The 25,848-nt window shown below is 44.3% G+C and overlaps 1 protein-coding gene across 1 annotated transcript in view; it reads right to left on the reverse strand.

The window, feature by feature from the left end:
• LOC135517537 (supervillin-like) overlaps positions 1-25,848 on the reverse strand; it is a 109,762-nt gene that overhangs the window by 75,017 nt on the left and 8,897 nt on the right. The window contains exons 2-7 of the mRNA XM_064941934.1: positions 20,497-20,560; positions 17,633-17,724; positions 15,129-15,195; positions 14,879-15,030; positions 13,740-14,514; positions 1,982-2,016 (exon numbers count right to left, since the gene is read on the reverse strand). Coding sequence (XP_064798006.1) covers positions 1,982-2,016; positions 13,740-14,514; positions 14,879-15,030; positions 15,129-15,195; positions 17,633-17,724; positions 20,497-20,560 — 1,185 coding nt within the window. The remainder of the gene's footprint in view (positions 1-1,981; positions 2,017-13,739; positions 14,515-14,878; positions 15,031-15,128; positions 15,196-17,632; positions 17,725-20,496; positions 20,561-25,848) is intronic.

A 25,848-nucleotide genomic window follows, 5' to 3' on the forward strand; every position in this document is an offset into this window, starting at 1 on the left:
TCAAGAGAGTGGGCTCACTCACAATTTTGCCTAAGAACACAGCCAGGAATAAAGAATAGTACCAACACATCCTCCGAGAACAACTTCTCCTAACCATCCAGCAACAGTTTGGTGACGAACAATGCCTTTTCCAGCATGATGGAGCACCTTGCCATAAGGCAAAAGTGATAACTAAGTGGCTCGGGGAACAAAACATCAATATTTTTGGTCCGTGGCCAGGAAATTCCCCAGACCTTAAGCCCATTGAGAACTTGTGATCAATCCTCAAGAGGCGGGTGTAAAAAACAAAAATCCACAAATTCTGACAAACTCCAAGCATTGGTTATGCAAAAATGGGCTGCCATCAATCAGGATGTAGCCCAGAAGTTAAATTGACAGCATACCAGGGCGGATTGCAGAGGTCTTGAAAAAGAAGGGTCAACACTGCAGATCTTGACTCAACTTCATGCAATTGTCAATAAAAGCCTTTGGCACTTATGAAATGCTTGTAATTATACTTCAGTATTCCATAGTAACATCTGACAAAATATCTAAAGACAGTGAAGCAGCTAATTTTGTGGAAATGAATATTTGTGTCATTCTCAAAAACTTTGGCCACGACTGTATTGTGAGCACCAATAGTAACTAAAATGTTTTTCTTTCTCCTTTATGAATAATACATTATATAAACAAAAGTATGTGGACACCCCTTCAAATTAGTGGATTCTGCTATTTCAGCCACACCCGTTGCTGACCGGTGTATAACGTCAAGCACACTGCCATGCAATCTCCATAGACAAACATTGACAGTAGAATGGCCCAAACTGAAGATCTCAGTGACTCCAACGTGGCACTGTCATAGGATGACACCTTTCCAACAAGTCAAATTTCTGCCCTGCTAGAGCTGCTCCGGGTCAACTATAAGTGTTGTTATTGTGAAGTGAAAATGTCTAAGAGCAACAACGTCTCAGCCGCGAAGTGGTAGGCCACACAAGCTCACAGAATGGGACCACCGAGTACTTAAGTGCGTAGCACATAAAAAACCTCTGTCCTCAGTTGCAACTCACTACCGAGTTCCAAACTGCCTCTGGAAGCAACGTCGGTGCTTAATGAAATGGGTTTCCAATGCCAAGCAGCCTAAGATTACCATGCACAATGCCAAGCGTCAGCTGGAGGGGTATAAAGATTGCCGCCATTGGACTCTGGAGCAGTTGAAACGCATTCTCTGGAGTGATGAATCTCGCTTCACCACCTGGCAGATTGACGGACGTCAGGAGAACACTACCTTCCTGAATGCATAGCACCAACTTCAAAGTTTGGTGGAGGAGGAATAATGGTCTGGGACTGTTTTTCATGGTTCGGGCTAGGCCTCCTAGTACCACAAAGGAAATCTTAATGCTACAGCATACAATGACATTATAGATGATTCTGCGCTTCCAACTTTGTGGCAAGTTTGGGGAAGGCCCTTTCCTGTTTCAGCTTGACAATAACCCCGTGCACAAAGTGAGGTCCATACAGAAATGGTTTGTCGAGATTGGTGTTGAACTTGACTGGCCCACACAGAGCCCTGACCTCAACCACATCTAACACCTCTGGGATGAATTGGAATGCCGACTGCGAGGTAGGCCTAATCGCACAATATCCGACCTCACTAACGCTTGTGGCTAAATTAAAGCAAGTCCCTGCAGCAATGTTCCAACATCTAGTGGAAAGCCTTCAAAGAAGAGTAGAGGCTGTTAAATTAGCAAAAGGGAGAACAACTCTATATTAATGCCAATGATTTTGGAATGAGATTTTCAATGAGCACATTTCCACATACTTTTGGTCATGTAGTTTAAGTTTAATGATAAGCCTTGCATCATTAAGCTTTTCTCATTAAAGGGAATCATTAAAACAAAAATGACAGATATGTTCTTTTAGCAGAACGCAAACATATTACATTTATCCAATGGCATGTACCTGTTCCTTTTACCAATGGAGAAAAAGTTAAAAAATAACTTACCTTCAGTGCTTGGTAGATCTGGGCTCAAACAAGACCTTCAGGAGAAAAGGCAAGAAGAAAGAAAAAAAAACACATTATTAATAGACAATCAAATCAAGTTGTTGGAAATCGATGGCAAATGACTGCAACTGTGATTTCAGCTACCCAGAGATGAGAGATTGAGAGCAGAAAGAAAGCAGTAGATTTTCCCAGCAGTAGAAACAGAGGTAACGTGATAGGTGGTGTTAGGATATTAAACAGAATGTGTCCCTAACGGCACCCTATTCCCTATTTATGCATAACTTTTGACCAGGGAACAAATAGATCAATTCAAATATAGTGCACTACATTGGGAATAGGGTGCCATTTGGGACATACCCACAGAAATCAGAGTTTCTAACAGAGAGAGTTGCCCAATCTAAGGCATTACAGACTGCTAGACCTTAAGAATAAACAACAACAATAGGAGTGATTCATTCACCCTGGCGAGCATAGTGAGGCGAGCGCGGGTCACATGGAGTGTCCACTGCCAGGATACACTCAGCAACCAAGAAACAGACCTTTGGGTTCTAATCTCCTGTCACGCTCTGCTGCCTGGCCAGAGAGCTTAAAGCCTGTGCTTAGGCCATCAGAGATTGGATGACTAGAAGGGAGGGAGGGTGAATCTATAGGTTTCTGAATGAGCCTGTGTGTTACAGTTGAAGTCGGAAGTTTACATACACTTAGGTTGGAGTCATTAAAGCTCGTTTTTCAACCACTCCACAAATTTCTTGTCAACAAACTATAGTTTTGGCAAGTCGGTTAGGACATCTACTTTGTGCATGACAAGTCATTTTTCCAACCATTGTTTACAGATGAATTGTAAGTGATATAATCTACTGTATCACAATTCCAGTTGGTCAGAAGTTTACATTGACTAAATTGACTGTGCCTTTAAACAGCTTGGAAAATTCCAGAAAATTATGTCATGGCTTTAGAAGCTTCTGATAGGCTAATTGACATAATTTGAGTCAATTGGAGGTGTGCCTGTGGATGTATTTCAAGGCCTACCTTCAAACTCAGTGCCTCTTCGCTTGGCATCATGGGAAAATCAAAAGAAAATCAGCCAAGACCTCAGAAAAACAGTTGTAGACCACCACAAGTCTGGTTCATCCTTGGGAGCAATGTCCAACGATACCACGTTCATCTGTACAAACAATAGTACGCAAGTACAAACACCATGGGACCACGCAGCCGTCATACCACTCAGGAAGGAGACGCGTTTGTCTCCTCGAGATGAGCGTACTTTGGTGTGAAAACTGCATATCAATCCCAGAACAACAGCAAAGGTCCTTGTGAAGATGCTGGAGGAAACAGGTACAAACATATCTATATCAACAGTAAAACAAGTCCTACATCAAAATAACCTGAAAGGCCACTCAGCAAGGAAGAAGCCACTGCTCTAAAACCGCCATAAAAAAGCTAGACTACTGTTTGCAATTGCACATGGGGACAAAGATTGTACTTTTTGGACAAATGTCCTCTGGTGTGATGAAACAAAAAAATAATGGTTTGGCCATAATGACCATTGTTATGTTTGGAAGAACACCATCCCAACCGTGAAGCACGGGGGTGGCAGCATCAGGTTGTGGGGGTGCCTTGCTGCAGGAGGAACTGGTGCACTTCACAAAATAGATGGCATCATGAGGGACGATATTATGTGGATATATTGAGAAGCAACATCTCAAGACATCAGTAAGGAAGTTAAAGCTTGGTCGCAAATGGGTCTTCCAAATGGACAATGACCCCAAGCATACTTCCAAACTTGTGGCAAAATGGCTTAAGGACAACAAAGTCAATGTATTGGGTGGCCATCACAAAGCCCTGACCTCAATCCAATAGAACATTTGTGGGCAGAACTGAAAAAACATATGCGAGCAAGGAGGCCAAGGGAGCAAGGAGGAATGGGCCAAAATTCACCCAAATTATTGTGGGAAGCTTGTGGAAGGCTACCCGAAACATTTGACTCAAGTTAAACAATTTAGAGGCAATGCTACCAAATACTAATTGAGTGTATGTAAACTTCTGACCCACTAGGAATGTGATGAAAGAAATTAAAGCTGAAATTAAATCACTCTCTCTACAATTACTCTGACATTTCACAGTCTTAAATATAAAAGTGGTCATCCTAACTGACCTAAGACGGGGAATGTTTACTAGGATTAAATGTCAGGAATTGTGAAAAACTGAGTTTAAATGTATTTGGCTAAGGTGTATGTAAACTTCCAACTTCAACTGTATATGAACACATGCTGTTAATTTAGAAGAACTCACGTCAGCATAAACGAACACTTCCTGCACACTAAACCCAATAGGAGCTATATACTGTAGTCTTCTCCCATGGGGAGTGATGAGGGAGGACACTTCATTCTCCATAATTTCCTTTGCTGGCCAGGCAATGAGTCGGGCGAGAGGGATTTACATCAGACACCCTAACAGGCCTTCATCCCCGTCATTTGCAGTAGGAAGTCGTGGAAGGAGATCGGGGTGCCATATATCAGGTACTGGCGACGAGTGGCTAATCTCCCTTTGACCATAGGTACTTTGACCATGGCCAAAGTAAAATTGTTGGATAATAAAGTGGACGAACTACAAGAACGAATATCCTACCAACAGACATTAAAATCTTAAAATCTGTAATATCTTATGTTTCATCGAGTCGTGACTGAACGACGACATGAATAACAAACAGCTGGTGGGTTGTACACTGTATCGGCAGGAGAGAACAGCAATATCAGAGTATCTCATGATAAGCTGTAGACGACACTATCTACCTAGAGACTTTTAACCTATATTCTTCGTAGTTGTCTATTTACCACCACAAACCAATGCTGGCACTAAGACCGTACACAATGAGCTATATACAGCCATAAGCAAACAGGAAACCGCTCATCCAGAGGTGGTGCTCCTCGTACCCGGGAACTTTAAATCCGTTTTTACCAAATTTCTACCAGCAGGTAAAATGTGCAACCAGAGAGAAAACAAAAAAAAACTCTATACCACCTTTAGTCCACACACAGAGATGTATACAAAGCTATCCCTCGCCCCCCCATTTGGCAAATCTGACCATAATTATATCCTCCTGATTCCTGCTTACAAGCAAAAATTAAAGCAGGAAGCACCAGTGACTCAGTCAATAAAAAAGTGGTCAGATAAAGCAGATGTTAAGCTACAGGACTGTTTTGCTAGCACAGACTGGAATATGTTTCGGGATTCTTCCGATGGCATTGAAGAGTACACCACATCACTCACTGGCTTCATCAATAAGTGCATTGAGGACGTCGTCCCCACAGTGACTGTATGTACATACCCAAACCAGAATTCATGGATTACAGGCAACATTCATACTGAGCTAAAGGGTAGAGCTGCCGCTTTCAAGGGGCAGGACTCTAACACGGAAGCTTATAAGAAATCCACCTATGCCCTCGGATGAACAATCAAACAGGCAAAGCATCAATACAGGACTAAGATCGAATCGTACTACACTGGCTCCGATGCTCATCGGATGTGGCAGGGCTTGCAAACTATTACAGACTGCAAAAGGCAAGCACAGCCAAGAGCTACCCAGTGACACAAGCCTACCAGACGAGCTAAATTACTTCTATGCTCGTTTCGAGGCAACTAACACTGAAACATGCATGAGAACATCAGCTGTTCCAGATGACTGTGTGATCACGCTCTGCGTAGCAGATGTCAGTAAGACCGTTAAACAAGTCAACATTCACAAGGCCGCAGGGCCGGACGGATTCCGAGCATGTACTGACCAACTGGCAAGTGTCTTCACTGACATTTTCAACCTATCCCTGACTGAGTCTGTAATACCAACATGTTTCAAGCAGACCCCATAGTCCCTGTGCCCAAGAAAACTAAGGTAACCTGCCTAAACAACTACAGACTAGTGGACCTCACGCCTGTAGCCATGAAGTGCTTTGAAAGGCTGGTCATGGCTCACATCAACACCATTATCCCAGAAACCCTAGACCCACTCCAATTTGCATACCACCCCAGCAGATACACAGATGACGCAATCTCTATTGCACCCCACACTGCCCTTTCTCGACTGTACAATAGGAACACCTATGTAAGAATGCTATTCATTGACTACAGCTTAGCGTTCAACACCATCGTGCCCTGAAAGATCATCACCAAGTTAAGGACCCTGGGCCTAAACACATCACTCTGCAACTGGATCCCCAGGTGGTAAGGGTAGGTAACAACACATCTGCCACGCTGATCCTCAACACGGGGGGCCCTCAGGGGTGCATGCTCAGTCCCCTCCAGTACTCCCTGTTCACTCATTACCGCACGGCCATGTACGACTCCAAATCAAATCAAATTTTATTTGTCACATACACATGGTTAGCAGATGTTAATGCGAGTGTAGCGAAATGCTTGTGCTTCTAGTTCCGACAATGCAGTAATAACCAACAAGTAATCTAACTAACAATTCCTAGACTACTGTCTTATACACAGTGTAAGGGGATAAAGAATATGTACATAAGGATATATGAACGAGTGATGGTACAGAGCAGCATAGGCAAGATACACTAGATGGTATCGAGTACAGTATATACATATGAGATTAGTATGTAAACAAAGTGGCATAGTTAAAGTGGCTAGTGATACATGTATTACATAAGGATGCAGTCGATTATATAGAGTACAGTATATACGTATGCATATGAGATGAATAATGTAGGGTAAGTAACATTATATAAGGTAGCATTGTTTAAAGTGGCTAGTGATATATTTACATAATTTCCCATCAATTCCCATTATTAAAGTGGCTGGAGTTGAGTCAGTGTCAGTGTGTTGGCAGCAGCCACTCAATGTTAGTGGTGGCTGTTTAACAGTCTGATGGCCTTGAGATAGAAGCTGTTTTTCAGTCTCTCGGTCCCAGCTTTGATGCACCTGTACTGACCTCACCTTCTGGATGATAGCGGGGTGAACAGGCAGTGGCTCGGGTGGTTGATGTCCTTGATGATCTTTATGGCCTTCCTGTATGGCCTTCCTGTGACAAACCGAATTTCTTAAGCCTCCTGAGGTTGAAGAGGCGCTGCTGCGCCTTCTTCACGATGCTGTCTGTGTGAGTGGACCAATTCAGTTTGTCTGTGATGTGTATGCCGAGGAACTTAAAACTTGCTACTCTCTCCACTACTGTTCCATCGATGTGGATAGGGGGGTGTTCCCTCTGCTGTTTCCTGAAGTCCACAATCATCTCCTTAGTTTTGTTGACGTTGAGTGTGAGGTTATTTTCCTGACACCACACTCTGAGGGCCCTCACCTCCTCCCTGTAGGCCGTCTCGTCGTTGTTGGTAATCAAGCCTACCACTGTTGTGTCGTCCACAAACTTGATGATTGAGTTGGAGGCGTGCGTGGCCACGCAGTCGTGGGTGAACAGGGAGTACAGGAGAGGGCTCAGAACGCACCCTTGTGGGGCCCCAGTGTTGAGGATCAGCGGGGAGGAGATGTTGTTACCTACCCTCACCACCTGGGGGCGGCCCGTCAGGAAGTCCAGTACCCAGTTGCACAGGGCGGGGTCGAGACCCAGGGTCTCGAGCTTGATGACGAGCTTGGAGGGTACTATGGTGTTGAATCCAACACTCCAACACCATCATTAAGTTTGCAGATGATAACAGTGATAAGCCTGATCACCGACAACAACAACAAGAGCCTATAGGGAGGAGGTCAGAGACCTGACCTTGTGGTGACAGGACAACAACCTCTGCCTCAACGTGATCAAGACAAAGGAGATGATAGTGGACTACAGGAAAAGGAGGACCGAGCACGCACCCATTCTCATCGACGGGGCTGTATTGGAGCAGGTTGAGAGCTTCAAGTTCCTTGGCGTCCACATTACCAACCAACTTACATGGTCCGAGCACACCAACACAGTCGTGAAGAGGGCACAACAAAACCTATTCCCCCCCTAAGGAGACTGCAAAGATTTGGCATGGGTCCTCAGATCCTCAAAATGTTCTACAGCTGCACCATCAAGAGCACACTGCCTGGTATGGCAACTGCTCGGCCTCCGACCGCAAGGCACTACAGAGGGTAGGTACATAACTGGGGCCAAGCTCCTGCCATCCAGGACCTCTATACCAGGCAGTGTCAGAGAAAGGCCTTACAATTGCCACTCCAGTCACCCTATTCATCGACTGTTCTCTCTGTTACCGCACGGCAAGTGGTACCAGAGCATCAAGTCTAGGTCAAGTCTAGGTCCATGAGGCTTCTAAACTTAAACAACCAAGCCATAAGACTCCTGAACATCTAATCAAATGGCTAACCAGACTATCTGCATTGCCCCCCCCCCTCTTTTACGCTGCTGCTACTCTCAGTTATTATCTATGCATAGTCACTTTAATAACTCTACCTACATGTACATATTACCTCAACTAACCAGTTCCCCGCACATTGACTCTGTACCGGTACCCCCTGTATATAGCCTCGCTATTGTTATTTTACTGCTGCTCTTTAATTATTTGTTACTTTTATTTATTTTTTGAGGAATTTTTCTTAAAACTGCATTGTTGTTTAAGGGCTTGTAATTAAGCATTTCACTGTAAGGTCTACTACACCTGTTGTATTCGCTGCATGTGACAAATACAATTTGATTTGAATAAAAAGGCAACACACATCTTACTGTATGTCAGGAACAGTACATGCGGCCGGAGAGAGAAAGCATAGGTTTCTGGATTAGCCTGTGTGAATGTGTGTGTGTATGTTCCTCCAGAGCTGAAAAATATGAGGACTAATTCCTTTTGTTTGCCATGCATTAGCCACAGCACACACAACCCACAGTACCTATCAGACCGGTGTCTCTCAGCGGTGGTGATGGGCTGGGTCCTAAACCTCTCTGAGGTCCTTCTACTCTCTCCAGGCGAGATAGAGAGTCTGGGCCTGCGCCCCTGTCCCTGTCCCCCATCCATGGGACCACTGTATTGTCCCGCACCCCTCTCCAGGGGACCTCCGTCCCAACTGGGTACACCCACTTTATTTCCTCCTCTCTTTGGAGCACAACAAAGAGATGGAGAAGGGTCGGGGTGATGAAGAAAGGAAAGAAAAATTGCAGGGTGAGAGAGCAAACGTAAGAGCAGGAAAATAGTAATTTAAGAATTGAAGCATACTTTTCATTTGATTCCCCACACAGAATCCCAACCCCAGGTTTTATAATTGGAGGAGCAATGAAGGCCACACTCATGCAGAAGTTGGCTTGATTGGCCACTACATTGTGTTAGACACACACACACACACACACACACACACACACACACACACACACACACACACACACACACACACAGGTAAGGGAAAGCAAAGTCAAACATCGTCCTGCAAAACACACTACTGCTAGCGTTAGTGATTGGATGAGAGTTTCTATAAGTAGAAGAAACAGTTAAGAATAATCAAAAAGATGATTTCAGTCAGTCAGGAGGTTGGTGTTAGCTAGGCAGTGCATGGCAGTGAGTGAGTTCCAGATAGAAGCCAGCAGCAGTTCCCAGCAGTATGCATTGAAGAAACTATACTGTATCAGCTTTTAGATGAGTGTTTCTACACGTTAGAAACAGTGAAAACAATCACACTGATTATCATTTCGTGTTAGGCAGCGGATGACTGAGTTCCAAACAGAGAAGCCAGCCGCAACTCTTAGCAGAATGCATTGTAGAGCAGCACTGTATTACAGAAGCACCTACAGCTCAGGTTTCCTGACGACTGGGGCAGTAGCAGTCGTAGCACTTTCCAGGTAGGAGTGACGAAGCTTGGCCACAGAGATACGAGCGTCCCTGGTCTCTAGTGGTCTCTGGTCTCTATTTCTGATCCCATCTTCAATGGCCCCCCTCCACAGGCCTGCTGCCTCTTTGAACGACCATGGCTCCTGGGCCCTGGGGATGGAGCCTCTAGGGGCCCCATGGGGCCCAGTGTCGGATGAGGAGCGGATGGAGGAGATGAAGGCCTCAGTGGTCATGTTGGTGGCGGTTGGGCCTCCTCCCCTGTTCTGGATGTGGGTAGAGGCGGGGGCAACACCTCTCTGGAGGTAGATGGCGTTATCACTCCACGGTTGTTGGCCCTTCTCCCTGGAGGCTCTGAGCTCTGCTCTGACCTCGGCGACCTGCAGGCGGGTCATGGGTTGTTCCGTAGGTCTGATTGGTTCGGGATCCGTGTCCGATTCCTCCCATCTCATCCTGGGTCTCTCTCCCCCTCTTTCCATATACCCTCCTCTGGGCTCAGCCTCCCTCCCCTGTCCCACTCCCTGGACTCCTCTGATCTCCGATGGCTGCACAGATTTCCTGCTCTTCAGTAGTCCCTCAGTCTTCACCTCCTGTCTGCCCTCCCTAGGGGCTCCCCTCTTCTCCTCTTCTTCCACTTCTCCCTCCATCTCCTTTTCCTCCTCTGGCAGAGGCTGTTGGGGCTGCTGTGCCCCGGAACCGGGGCCAGTAGTCATGGACAGATAGCTGGGGTCATCACTCTGACCAGAACGGGTGAGCTGAGGCTGGTGGTGAGAGTAGGACTTGGGGCCTGGAGAGTCAGTGGTGGTATACGCCGGAGCCTGGGGGTCATGGTGGTAGGCTGTGGAGCGGGTGGTGATCTGGGGATGTCTCCTGTACAGGGGGGCCTCAGGGACATGGTGGCCCAGCTCTGGACTCCTCTTTCGAACTCCCTCCTCCCTGGCCAGTTTGTCCCTAACTCTGATTCTTTAGGGAGAGAAAGAGAGTTTACAACACACTCCAGTTTGTACTGAAACTCAGAGAGTGCAGAGAGATAAATTATGGTAAATGCACAACACATCCCCTTCTCTCAGCCACAAACATACCTTTGCCCCCCATCCCTCCCTCACCTCCTCCCTTGCTTCCCCTCTCTTATTCAAGAGTGGCTCCATTTAGAGAAAACAGTCAAAATGTAATCAACGATATAACCCAGAAATAAGAATGTAATACCATCTGACCAGTGAGATACTAATGAGAAACACATGATGAACACCAAGTCACCAAACTTAAACAGGGAATCACATAGACAGATCACATGCTGGACGATGCTTTTCCAACAGTAGTTAAATATAAAACAGTAGCTCTTTCCCATAAGACTTGATTTTGTGGTTCTGGGAGAGTTAAAGCCAGCAGTATTGTACAGGTTAATCTCTCTGGAAGGCGGCTAGCATATGGCATAAAAGCGCTCAGCTCTTACCATTTTCCTATAGTACATCTAAGATGTTCATGGAACAGTTGACAGAGTGCCCTCTCCTTATTTTCCTTTCTCTCTTCACTGGCCTCTACTACTCAAAGTCCGGGAAGACTTCCACAGCTGAGCAGGCCTGGGCCTGGATTCACATAGCATATCTTCAGAAGAAATCTCTTCTTAACTGCCATTTTTTCCCTTAAAAGGCCCAGTGCAGACAGCAACGTGATTTTATATATATTATATTTATATATATATTTCCACACTATGAAGTTGGAATAATACTGTGAAATTGTGAAAATATTGATAATGCCCTTTTAGTGTAAGAGCTATTTGAAAAGAATGTCACAGATTGAGACTTTATCTATTCTATGCAGAAAGGAGAGATATTTAAATAACTAGTCATAGGTCTTTCTGTAGAGGAGAACAAAAGGAAGGAAGTAGGGTGTAGCGGGACGATATGTGACCTACTGGCTCGGTCCTATGTATCAAAATTAGATTTTTTTAATTATTTTTTTTACATTGGATAAAAGTAGAGACTCACAGCTAGAAAATGCTATATCATCGCAGTGCTTGCTGTGTTACTAAAGATCCTGGTTTGATACCGGGCTGTGTTGCCGCCGGCCATGACCGGGAGACACATGAGGCGACGCACAATTGGCCCAGCGTCGTCCGGGTTAGGGGAGGGTTTGGCCGGGATGTCCTTGTTCCATCGCGCTCTAGCGACTCCTGTGGTGGGCCGAGCGCATGCATGCTGACACGGTCGCCAGGTGTATGGTGTTTCCTCCGACACATTGGTGCGGCTGGCTTCCGGGTTAATCGTGCATTGTTCCAAGAAGCAGTGCCACTTGGCAGGGTTGTGTTTTGGAGGATGCACTGCTCTCAACCTTGGCCTCTCCCAAGTCCATACGGGAGTTGCAGCGATTGGACAAACTGTAACTACCAATTGGATATGACGAAATCAAGGAGGAAAATGTGGTGAAAAAAAATGTACGAAAATAAATGACGGAGTGAAAGAGAGAGGATAAGAAAAAAAAGAGAGCTAGTGAGTGATAGACAGCTAGCCCTCTGCTCCATGACCGAAACCCTAAACTCTTTCTCCAGGCAGGCGGTTTGGCATGGTGTTGCTGGCCTTCATCAGTCCCAGCTGTGTCTCTGTATGCTGTCATAGTTCTGACCGAGGAGTCACACAGTGCACCCCGTAACTCAACACCCCTTCTGATGGTTAACGCAACACAGCTGCTGCTAAGTTTTGAAACCCGAGAGTGAGAGACAGCGAGAGAGAGCGACAGACACAGAGAGACCGACATAGAGAGAGACAGATGAGGGAAAGAGTAATGCCTGGTGGGATGTGGAATATAAATGTCCCCCTTAGTGAGTACACATTTACTACCCGCAGGGTACAGCAAGGCCAAGAGCTGGCTGTTAAAAGACTGAGGGACTGAGAGGAGGACGATGAAGAGCACTGGAAAAAACATAGGAAAATGCAATGTCTCCGGACACCAAACTGCATTGGCCAGGACTGTGAATGCCAAATGAAGAATTCCTTAACTATTTGGTGAGGATATCCAACATTGACAGTGCCATTTTTTAGAACATGACACCATTACAGTTTCACCACCTGAAATAAAGGGCTTTGGGTGACTTTGGCTCAGTCATAAGCTGTGTTCGAAAACCCATACTAACATACTGTATATTACACACTTAATGAGTATAAACGGCATACTATTGGTTAATTTTAGTATACTGTACACTAACAATATCCTTTCAGTTGAGCGTACTAGCTCTTCGCCGGTCTACCGGAAGTTGATGCTGTTGCTATGCAACCTTTTGCTAGCTTGTTAGCATAACAAATGACTAGTTAGACATTTTACGACTTCAGGGGTGTTATTAAACTCAATCTGGAGTGGCAGAGTGCTTGTGTTGTCAGATTGTAAATTCAAGGCGTCTTGCTCTGGGAGTGTACACTGGACTCAGATTGCGGTTTGAAATAATGTGTGCATCCCAGTGGTGGTCAAAAGTAGTGCATTATATAGGGAATAGGGTGCCATTTGGGACACAGTCAATGTTCCTGCCAAGAGGACGACTTTGTGAGGGGGCGAGCGATGAGTGTGTTGCAAGCCTAATGGATAATGTGTCATCTTCCAGTCCCAAACGCAGCCCACCCATCCTTCCATAGGAGGACATTAAAAACCAGACACACAGGAGCGTCTCCTTACGCACACGCTAACACACAGTCACACACACGCCGGCAAACATAGGGCGGGGTCAGAGAGGGGGACAGGCTCTGGGCTGGAGCGAGCACAGGCACTGTAGTTCTGTTAAAGGCATCTAGGAGACACAGTGTGTGTGTGTGTGTGTGTGTGTGTGTGTGTGTGTGTGTGTGTGTGTGTGTGTGTGTGTGTGTGTGTGTGTGTGTGTGTGTGTGTGTGTGTGTGTGTGTGTGTGTGTGGGAGGGAGGGAGATACCAGAGACTCTCTTTCTCTCCATCTGTTATGTTTACAGTAAGGGGACAGAGAAAGAGCGAAGCAGATCTAGACATAGTGTAGGAGGTAGGGCCACTCACCCCTGTCTGCTGAGGATGTTGTGGGCCTGTTGCTCTATGAACAGGTCCCCAGGGGACACCTCCTGTTTGGGGGAGGGCAGCAAGGACTTCCGGCCAGTCTTGGGTGAGCTGGGAGGCAACCCCATGATGGTGTTGTGCTTAGCAACGGGCACTTTGGCAGAGGTCGACGATGTCACATCCATGTAGGTGGAGGAAGATGGCGGCTGCGGCTCGGGGGCTTTGATGTTCCTTTCCTGCTGAGCCGCCCTGCGCTGGTTCTCCAGGTTCTCCACCCTCTCCCTCTCTGTGAACGAGTCAACCCTGGGTCGCCCCTGGTCAGGCTTGCCGTAGCCCTGTGGTGGGGGGGCCACTCTACCCACCCTGGATCTACTGGATGTGTAGGAGTGTTCGTCCCCCACAGACTCTGCCCTGCAGCGTGTTTCTGGGTTTGTGTAGCCCTGTTGCCTCTCAGAGGAAGAAGCCAACTCCTTGAGTCCACAGGAGGCACCGTATCGGGAAGAGAATTGGTCGGTGACAGTGGTGTCTGGCTCTTGGTCCAGTGAGATACCATAGCGCTCGGCCAACTGGCGACGCCTTTCTGCCTTGTAGCGAGCGATTCGCTCCACCTTGGAGTCCAGGTCGGAACCAGCGGGGTCTGTGGGTTCGGTGAGGACGGTCTGTGTCTGTTCCTCGGGTCTGCACCGGGCTCTGGACTGCCTCTCTGGAGCAGTGACCAGCTGATGGGTCATCATTTCTGGACTCTCCATGTCCTCCTTACTGTAACGTTGTACTGTGACTGGGGATAGAGGGAGAGACCATTGTTGCTTCAGACTATTACATTATGCATGGACTAAAACACTACGCAAGTAATATATAATGAATGATGTCAATGTATATCTTGCAAATGACTTAATACTGTAAGCAAATATTGACCAAATTCATATTAAAAAGCATGGGTCAGGTCTCTTTATTTATATGGTATATGGAGCTCTGACTATGCTCTAGTGCTGTCATTCTGTGGGTTGCGTAGGTAGCTGATGCAGCCATGTTGGAACTCCAGGTACAAGTTTAGTGAGTGGGTGACTGTATTCTGTTGTGCCTAGGTGTCCTTGTCCTCACTGACAAATGGTACTCTGTGTAGTGTGTGTGTGTGTCCTCACCAACACAGGGGTCACAGGTGTCCGAGGCGCGTGTGTAACGTGGTGTGTCTTCCTCTACCAGCTGATTGGTCACCAGGCCTGGGCAGCTGGGTAATATGGCGGGATGCACTTCGCTCTCTATGCCCTCCAACCGCCGGGCAATCCTCTCCTTCCTACACAATCAGACACAGAGTCAAATACACACACAGTGACACACACACACACAGTGACACACACACGTTCTCATCCATCACGAATGTCTCGGTTGTACCTGTTCATTTTCAAGTCACAGCTAGTGCTTGGGCTGATGCCTTCAAAACGCTTCCTCAATTCTGAAACTGGACAGATGAAAACACAGGTAGGTTCAACAGGATGAAACTAGAATGTAGAGAATAAAGTCTACTCAATTCAGTAGTCATTATAAGAGAGACACACACTTCACAGCAGATGAGGATGGACAGTTTAAGCTCACAGTAGCCAACAGAGTTTACTGTAAGTTCAAACCGATCTTGGACAGGCTACTGTCACATCTAGAGCAAGAATAGATCTCAGTTTGTTTGTTGGTCTTGTTATAAGGAGGTGCCGATTCCTCCAGTAGCAGACTCTGTTCTCTTCAACACAGTGACAAATCGCTGAGAGACACATTCACAAGGAACTGACAAAATCTGCATCCCGCTTTGACAATAGAAAGAGTCCAATCTGCTACTGACTAATTGACTTAGTGAAAGAAGTAGTTCCACTCTGAATCTTTCATGTCATTGATCGAGCCCTACATAGAGACCGAGAGAGCACACAAAATGCACCCAGACCCATAGGCTGTGTTTACACAGGCAGCCCAATTCTCATCTTCTGGGCAATTATTAGCGAAAGATCTAATCCGATTGTTTCAAAATACTAATTACAGGAAAAAAGAACAGAATTGGTCTGCCTGTGTAAACACAGCCAGAGCAGGGCAGTCAGGTAATGGCCTATTGGGTTGGACTGAACCGGACAGCCCCTCTAGGGGGACAGACAGACAGAGTCCTATCCATGAGCTAGTAGGTAAGGAGCTGCACTGTAGTCAGGATAAACAGAACAGTACAGCTTGTTACGCGTGTTACTGCTGGACACCACATGTAATAAAGAAATGTTTCAATACACAACAGAAACAAAACAACCAAACGCACTCCAAGTGCCATGTGGCCTGGCCTTTCTGTGTGAAACTGAAAATGTTACCTAAAATTATCGACACCGACCAAACAGAACAATTATCGTGGACATTTTGCTGATATCGTTTATTATTATAAATAAACTTTAGGGCCCTACTAGAGAAATGAGATGTTAGAAATTAAATAATTTAGATTGTTAACAGAGAAATTGATAGCTACAACACTCAATGTAGTAGTACAAGTTTAAGGGTAATATAAATAAATAACTGTGGTGCACATTCATGGTATAAACTTAACATTTTAATTATCGCTGTCGTGACAATTCAGTCAATTTACCGCGATATGGATCGCCCAGGGCCCAGTTTTCCGATAGCGATGGAACTTAGGCGTACAAGTGTTTTAACAATGCAGCTTTCCGACAACAGCCGAAGATGTAACATGCGTTTCCCACAACATCGTGCAGGGAGAACGGTCGCTAAGTGCATCGTTGGAGCATGTGTCGATACTGATAGGATCGAAAGAAAGGGAGAGCTGCTCTTGGATCAGCTTTCTTCATTCAAATCTTTCCTTAACATTACAATTATTTCACATTATCGACAACATCAGCTCCGAGAGATATTACTACCTACAGCTGCAAATATTAAGGCAGCTTATTCTATACTTCCCCAATAAATTGCACTAAAATCACCGATTTGGCACATCATTGCGCACGTTAGGCTACTCAAGAAATAGATTGAGACAAATTACAGACACTAGCCTACAATTAGCAAAATAACAATTGATTGAACATGAAATGTATTTCAATGTGATTGAAATAGGCCTAAAGCCTACTGTCTATATTTTAATGCACTAATCTCAGTTTTCATTTGAAATGTATTTTTATTCATTGTTTCTTTGCAACACTTGCATTTTTAGTCAACTTTGTTCTGAAGTTAATCAGATGCGTAACCTTTATTTAACTAGGCAAGTCAGTATAAGACAAATAAGAAAAAAATTCTTATTTACAATGACGGCCTACACCGGCCAAACCCGGATGACGCTGGGCCAATTGTGCACCGCCCTATGGGACTCCCAATCACGGCCGGTTGTGATACAGCCTGGATTCGAACCAGGGTGTCTGTAGTGACGCCTCTAGCACGAAGATGCAGTGCCCACTCAGGAGCCTGAGAGATGGATAATCCATGTGATTCTACATTTAGCGGAGAACTCGCGTGTATAAAGTGATGCGGGAGAGCAAAAAGCATCTAACAACGCACTTAGCTGTTCTATGAGTGGTCTGAGGCAGGCATTAGCGTACAAGTGTTTTGAAGTGCTTACACACTGTTCACGTTAAAAAATATTTATATTATTTCTGACTGAACCTTGTCAAAGCAGTAAGCACCCTCAGTTACACAACAGGCACCACTTCCCTCAACCCCATAACCCTGGGAAAGTATCCTTTGTCCGAGAATATGCCCCAAATGGAATTCCCTATATAGTGCACAACTTTTGACCAGGGCCAAAAGGGCTTTGGTCAAATGTAGTGCACTATATAGAGAATAGGGTGCCATTTGAGATGCAAACTTGGTTAGATAGAGTCATGTGTTTCATGCAGCACAGCATGCCGAAATAAAAAGCCCCGAGTCACCTTTAGGGAGGCTTGCCAAGAGATTTACATCTATATCCTTGGTGTTCTTGGCCAGGGTATTTTTCTCTTCGAACAAGAACACTTTCTGGAAGCTGCAGGGGGACACAAATATAAACAGAACAGCTCAGTCAGTCATAACCAATTATGTATATAAACACTAGATTGCTGATGCTATGTACAGTCGTGGCCAAAAGTTTGGAGAATGACACAAATATTAATTTCCACAAAGTTTGCTGATTCAGTGTCTTTAGATATTTTTGTCAGATGTTACTATGGAACACTGAAGGATAATTACAAACATTTCAAATGTGTCAAAGGCTTTTATCGACAATTACATGAAGTTGATGCAAAGAGTGATGCAAAGAGCTAAATATTTGCAGTGTTGACCCTTCTTTTTCAAGACTTCTGCAATCTGCCCTGGTATGCTGTCAATTAACTTCTGGGCCACATCCTGACTGATGGCAGCACATTCTTGCATAATCAATGCTTGGAGTTTGTCAGAATGTGTGGGTTTTGTTTCGCCGCTTGCCTCTTGAGGATTGACCACAAGTTCTCAATGGGATTAAGGTCTGGGAGTTTCCTGGCGATGGACACAACAATCAATGTTTTGTTCCCCGAGCCACTTAGTTATCACTTTTGCCTTATGGCAAGGTGCTCAATCATGCTGGAAAAGGCATTGTTCGTCACCAAACTGTTCCTTGGATGGTTGGGAGAAGTTGCTCTCAGAGGATGTGTTGGTACCATTCTTTATTCATGGCTGTGTTCTTAGGCAAGATTGTGAGTGAGCCCAATCCCTTGGATGAAAAGCAATCCCACACATGAATGGTCTCAGGATGCTTTACTGTTGGCATGACACAAGACTGATGGTAGCGCTCACCTTGTCTTCTCCCTGGACAAGCTTTTTTCCGGATGCCCCAAACAATCTGAAAGGGGATTCATCAGAGAAAATGACTTTACCCCAGTCCTCAGCAGTCCAATCCCTGTACCTTTTGCAGAATATCAGTCTGTCCCTGATGTTTTTCCTGGAGAGAAGTGTCTTCTTTGCTGCCCTTCTTGACACCAGGCCATCCTCCAAAAGTCTTCGCCTCACTGTGCGTGCAGATGCGCTCACACCTGCCTGCTGCCATGCCTAAGCAAGCTCTGTACTGCTGGTGCCACGATCCCACAGCTGAATCAACTTTAGGAGACGGTCCTGGCGCTTGCTGGACTTTCTTGGGCGCCCTGAAGCCTTCTTCACAACAATTGAACCGCTCTCCTTGAAGTTCTTGATGATCCGATAAATGGTTGATTTAGGTGCAATCTTAATGGCAGCAATATCCTTGCCTGTGAAGCCCTTTTTGTGCAAAGCAATGATGACGGCACGTGTTTCCTTGCAGGTAACCATGGTTGACAGAGGAAGAACAATGATTCCAAGCACCACCCTCCTTTTGAAGCTTCCAGTCTTTTATTCAAACTCAATCAGCATGACAGAATGATCTCCAGCCTTGTCCTCGTCAACACTCACACCTGTGTTAACGAGAGAATCACTGACATCACTGTCAGCTGGTCCTTTTGCAGCAGGGTTAAAATGCAGTGGAAATGTTTTTGGGCCGATTCAGTTCATTTGTATGGCAAAGAGGGACTTTGCAATTAATTGCAATTCATCTGATCACTCTTCGTAACATTCTGGAGTATATGCAAATTGCCATCATACAAACTGAGGCAGCAGACTTTGTGAAAATTAATATTTGTGTCATTCTCAAAACTTTTGGCCACAACTGTATTGGTCAATGAAAGGCTTTGAAGCTACCGGTCGGCCATATTGGTTCTTCTCAGAAGACGCAGTCTTCCATAGGAATTAATAGAATTATACAGTATTTCAATTATATATGCTAAGGACAAAATAACACGTATTTAAGTATCTTGTGGTAGTGGGGACAGTAACAGTGCTCTCCAAAAATGTTACTTTAAAATGTTGAAACAAATGTTTTTCTATATTTCAATGTTTTTATTTGTATGTTTAGCTCACATAATATAAATTTAAAGTATACATTAAGGAGTCTGTAATAGAATAAATGTGGCATAAGCAAATGACATTAATAAATGCATTTCTACAGCTTACAATTTTTTTTGTTGTTGTTACAAACAGTTGGGGAGTAGTAAAATAGAGGAGCAGCGGTTTCAAATCAGCTCCCCCTGTCAGTCATTAGTGTGCATAGCATATAAATAATTGGTCAGAACAATGTCCATAGGGTTCATTTCAGTAAGCAGAAATGAACTATGTAATTATATTCTGGTTGCATCTCAAATGCCACCATATTCTCTGTAGTGCACTACCCAAAGGTATTGATATAGGGAATAGGGTAAAAACAATGCATTGAAAGAGGAATCAATGGCTGGGTTAGAAAACGGGGAACTGGATTCTTAGGAGGTCATGAGGACATCCAAATGTTTAAAAAAATATCTTTGGAGAGAGAGAGAGAATCTAAATAGCCGACCAGTAAATCTTGGCCCTAAGTTCTTCCTATTAGCAACTAAAATAAGTCATTATCAAAACTATGTGCAGTTATTTTCAGTAATAGGCTGACTACGTCAAAGTCGTAGATCCTGTTGATCTATTCACACTGACTCAAATCTAAGGCACCTGTTATGTCTATTGACGTTACATCTATCCATTACCATTGTCTACATGTTACGTCTATCCATTACCATTGTCTACATGTTACGTCTATCCATTACCATTGTCTACATGTTACGTCTATCCATTACGGATGGGAAAATAATACAGTTGAAAAATATTAGAGGTATTAGATGTGCAATGATACTGTATACAGAACTGAAACAATACACAAATATTTATATTATCCATTAAAATAGCATCTTACCTAAGAGCCCTCTTCTGTAAAAGTCTTGCCTTCCCAAGTTTGACGGGGGTCTCACTCCCAAGTTCTAGAGAGGAGAGAGAAAACATAATTTAGACTTTAAGACCACACTCAGTTCTTCATCACTTGAGTGTGAGGAGACGGACCATTCACAATGGCCTAACTTTACATTTTTAATGACAACATTAAAACGAGTGTATTAGAGGCATCTTAAGGTCATTCAACAACATTTCTCTATGCATGACATTAGTCATGTGGACTTGCAGCACTGCAGAGGAATTAAATACATTAGAAAACTAAAACATGTTTTATTGAATCATGTTGAACAATAAGATCTGTGCAGCGTTTGGGTTGTAATGAGAACAATGTAACTGTGAGCACATCCAAAATTGCACCTATTCCCTATATACTGCAGTACTTTTCAACAGAGCCGCAGACAAGTGTTTATTTGAAAATGAAACCAGGTGAGAGTTGAGACAGCTAACTCACAAAGACACACGCACACACACAGTAAACTGCGGTACAGCTCTTTCTAAAGTGGCTTGTCTCTATGTCGTCACAGCTCAAGGCGTTAGAGGTTTGCTTGCTTTTCATTGAGACGGATTGGATTCTTTAAAGTCTGATCACATGTAGGACTGGCACAATTAACCATGTAACCAACGGTCACGGCCCGGATGCGATGAAGCCTGGATTCGAAATCAAGTGACGCCTGTTGTACTGAGATGTAGTGTCTTAGTCCATTGCGCCACTCGGGAGCCCATCGTGTGGTTAAGTCCGTTTCTGTGGAAACATGGATTCTTTACAACGTGAAACTTTGTTGCTCCTTGCTGAAGCAAGCAAGATTGCCTGCACTGGCACACATAGAAATAGAATGAATAAAATTGGCTTGGAATAAAAAAATGAATAAAACCTCTAACCCTGGCACTTTGACTGAGTACATGTGTACACTCGCAATGGCTGCCGGGTATTGTGATGCAATCATTTCCATGGTAATGTAGAATGTTCATTCAAGTGATGTGGCTCATGAACATGGAAGATGATCAACAAATCACATATTGATGGGTACACTTCCTGATTTGCTCCTATGGGTACATTCGCAATGGCCACCAGTCCACCCATTATGCCAACATGGACTTAAATGGGGACGGCTGTTATATTCATTCTGTCTATGGCAGCCCATGCAGGCAAGAGTGGAGGAGATAAGATTTTTATTTTATTTATTGTGCTTTTCGAACAGTTAAGAAGACCATGGTCACTTGGTTGCCCAATTAAGGTCCTCCAAATGTCCATGAACATCACAGCCCTAATCACATGTCATGGTTGTTTCTTTGTGAGTGTGTGGCAGCACCTACCAACTCTACCCAATAGAAGCCTCTCTATGAGAGCAAAATACAGAGGAGAGATACAAGCAATTCAAATTAAATACACGGTAACCAACCCTCACACATAGAAAAAGGCTCATCAGTCACCTAACTCATGACACAGGCGCATCAAAATGCCAGCCACCATCAATGCAAAGACAGTTGTCAAGCTCTGCCCTAATACAACACATAAACATCATAGTTCCTATGAAGAAAGCAGCAGCCTTGAATATGTGCAACACTTTTTGAGACATAGAAAAACAAAAACAATGGAGACCGTGGAAAGTCAATGTTGCGGTAGCATGGCCATCAAGTCTTGAATTTGCTTTGACATACAATGCCTTCAGAAAGTATTCACATCACTTGACTTTTTCACAATTTTGTTGTGTTACATCCTGCATTTAAAATGGATTAAGATTTTGTGTCACTGGCCTACACACAATACCGCATGTCAAAGTGGAATTATGTTTAGACATTTTTTTTTACAAATTAATAAAAAATGAATTGCTGAAAATGACTTGAGTCAATAAGGATTCAACACCTTTGTTATGGCAAGCCTAAATACACTACATTACCAAAATTAAGTACACCTGCTCGTCAAATAACTCATTCCAAAATCAGGAACATTAATAGGGAGTTGGTCCCTCCTTTTCTGCTTACAACAGCCTCCACTCTTCTAGGAAGGCTTTCCACTAATGTTGGAACATTGCTGCGGGTACTTGCTTCCATTCCATTCAGTTTGGAACTTTGTAGTGAGTTTTGCAACCAATGACAGACGATTTTTATGCGCTATACGCTTCAGAACTCGGCGACACGGTCTTTGAGCTGGTGTGGCTTACAACTTCATGGCTGTGCCGTTGTTGCTCATAGACATTTCCACTTGACAATAACAGCACATACAGTTAACCTGGGAAGCTCAAGCAGGGCATAAATTTGACAAACTGACTTGTTGGAAAGGCTAGAAGGGGTGTCCACATACATATATATACACACACACAAAAGTAACAGTTTAGCTTCCGTCCCTCTCCTCGCCCCTACCTGGGCTCGAACCAGGGACCCTCTGCACACATCAACAGTCACCCTCGAAGCATCGTTACCCATCGCTCCACAGAAGCCACGGCCCTTGCAGAGCAAGGTGAACCACTACTTCAAGGTCTCAGAGCGAGTGACGTCACCGATCGAAACGCTATTAGCGCTAACTAGCCAGCCATTTCACTCATATATCATTTCATATATCATTTCATATATATATATATAGTCCAGGAGGGACTGAGCACGCACCCCTGAGTTGAAGATCAGCGTGGCGGATGTGTTGTTACCTACCATTACCACCTGGGGGCAGCCTGTCAGGATGTCCAGGATCCAGAGGGATGTGTTTAGTCCCAGGATCCTTAGCTTAGTGATGAGCTTTGAGGGTACGCTGAGCAGTAGTTAATGAATAGCATTCTCACGTACAGTTGATGTCAGAAGTTAACATACACCTTAGCCAAATACATTTCAACTCAGTTTTTCATAAATCCTGACATTTAATCCTCGTAAAAATTCCCTGTCTTATGTCTCTTAGGATCACCACTTTATTTTAAGAATGTGAAACGTCAGAATAATAGTAGAGAGAATCATTTATTTCAGCGTTTATTTTTCATCACATTACCAGTGGGTCAGAAGTTTACATACACTCAATTAGTATTTGGTAGCATTGACTTTAAATTGAGTCGAACATTTCGGGGAGCCTTCCACAAGCTTCCCACAATAAATTGGGTGAATCACACACGCTTTTTCAGTTCTGCCCACAACTTTTCTATAGGATTGAGGTCAGGGCTTTGTGATGGCCACTCCAATACCTGGACTTTGTTGTACTTAAGCCATTTTGCCACAACTGTGGAAGTATGCTTGGGGTCATTGTCCATTTAGAAGAACCATTTGCGATAAAGCTTTATCTTCCTGGCTGATGTCTTGAGATGTTGCTTCAATATCCACATAATTGTCCTCCCTTATGAAGCCATCTATTTTGTGAAGTGCACCAGTCCCTCCTGCAACAAAGCACCCCCCAACATGATGCTGCCACCCCGTGCTTCGCAGTTTGGAGGGTGTTCTTCGGATTGCAAGCCTCCTCCTTTTTCCTCCAAACATAACGATGGTGATTATGGCCAAACAGTTATATTTTTGTTTCATCAGACCAGAGGACATTTGTCCAAAAAGTACGATCTTTGTCCCCATGTGCAGTTGCAACCTGTAGTCTGGCTTATTTATGGCGGTTTTGGAGCAGTGGCTTCTTCCTTGCTGAGCGGCCTTTCAGGTTATGTCGATATAGGACTTGTTTCACTGTGGATATAGATATGTTTGCACCTGTTTCCTCCAGCATCTTCACAAGGTCCTTTGCTGTTGTTCTGGGATTGATTTGCACTCTTTGCACCAAAGTACGTTCATCTCTTCCTGAGTGGTATGACGGCTGCATGGTCCCATGGTGTTTATACTTTCGCATTATTGTTTGTACATATGAACGTGGTACCTTCAGGCATTTGGAAATTGCTCCCAAGGATGAACCAGACTTTCGGAAATGTACAATTGTTTTTCTGAGGTCTTAGCTGATTTCTTTTCCCATGATGTCAAGCAAAAAGAGGCACTGAGTTTGAAGGTAGGCCTTGAAATATACATCCACAGGCACACCTCCAATTGACTCAAATGATGTCAATTAGCCTAACAGAAGCTTCTGAAGCCATGACATCATTTTCTGTAATTTTCCAAGCTGTTTAAAAGCACAGTCAACTTAGTATGTTATGTAAACTTATGTAAACTTCTGACCCACTGGAATTGTGATACAGTGAATTATAAAGTGAAATAATCGGTCTGTATACAATTGTTGGAAAAATTACTTGTGTCATGCACAAAGTAGATGTCCTAACCAACTTGCCAAAATGATAGTTTGTTAACAAGTAATTTGTGGAGTGGTTTCAAATGGAGTTTTAATGTATGTAAACTTCTGACTAACTGTAGGTGTTCCTTTTGTCCAGGAGGGACAGTGCAGTGTGGAGTTGAAAATGTCTGCTACAGGCTGTAGTGGAGCATGTCGAGCGCTTTAAATTCCTTGGTGTCCACAACAACAAAAATATCATGGTCCAAACACACCAAGATGTGAAGAGTGCACGACAATGCCTATTCCCCCTCAGGAGACTGAAAAGATTTGTCACGGGTCCCCAGATCCTAAAAAATCCTCAAAAACGTCTATAGCTGCACCGTCGAGAGCATCCTGAGCAGTTGCATCACCGCCTGGTATGGCAACTGCTCGGCATCCGACTAAGGCGCAACAGAGGGTAATGCATATAGCCCAGTACATCACTGGGGCCAACCTCCTGCCAACCAAGACCTCTATACTAGGCGGTATGAGAGGAAGGCTGCAAAAATGGTCAAACTCCAGCCACCCAAGTCATAGACTGTTCTCTCTGCTACTGCAGGGCAAGCAGTCCCGGAGTGCACAGTCTAGGTCCACCCACGTTTTTTTAACACTGCTGCTACTCTGTGTTTATTATCTATGCATAGTCACTTTACCCCTATCTACATGTACATTTAACCCAAATACCTCGACTAACCTGTATCCCAGCACTTTGACTCAGTACCGGTACCCCCTGTCTATAGCCTCACTATTGTCATTTTATTGTGTTACTTAAGAAAATATTTACTAAATAAACAAAACTTATTTTCTTAAAACTGCATTGTTGGTTAAGGGCTTGTAAGTAAGCATTTCATGGTAAGGTCTACACCCGCTGTGCTCGGCGCATGTGACAAATTACATTTGATTTAACCTGGTCACTAATCTACTTGTGCAGGGGAATTGGCAAGATACCACAAACAGGCTATACCATTCTATCACTGCAGTGTAAAACCACATTTAGCTGTTGAGATCCTAGTGTTAAAATGGTGCTGGATGAGTCAACATGTTGTAGCCTACAGGGGGCATAGAAGGCCATCAGATACATGCCTGTGTTACTTTAACAGC

The sequence above is a fragment of the Oncorhynchus masou genome, chromosome 28 (genome assembly GCF_036934945.1).
Source record: "Oncorhynchus masou masou isolate Uvic2021 chromosome 28, UVic_Omas_1.1, whole genome shotgun sequence".
Classification (NCBI taxonomy): domain Eukaryota; kingdom Metazoa; phylum Chordata; class Actinopteri; order Salmoniformes; family Salmonidae; genus Oncorhynchus; species Oncorhynchus masou.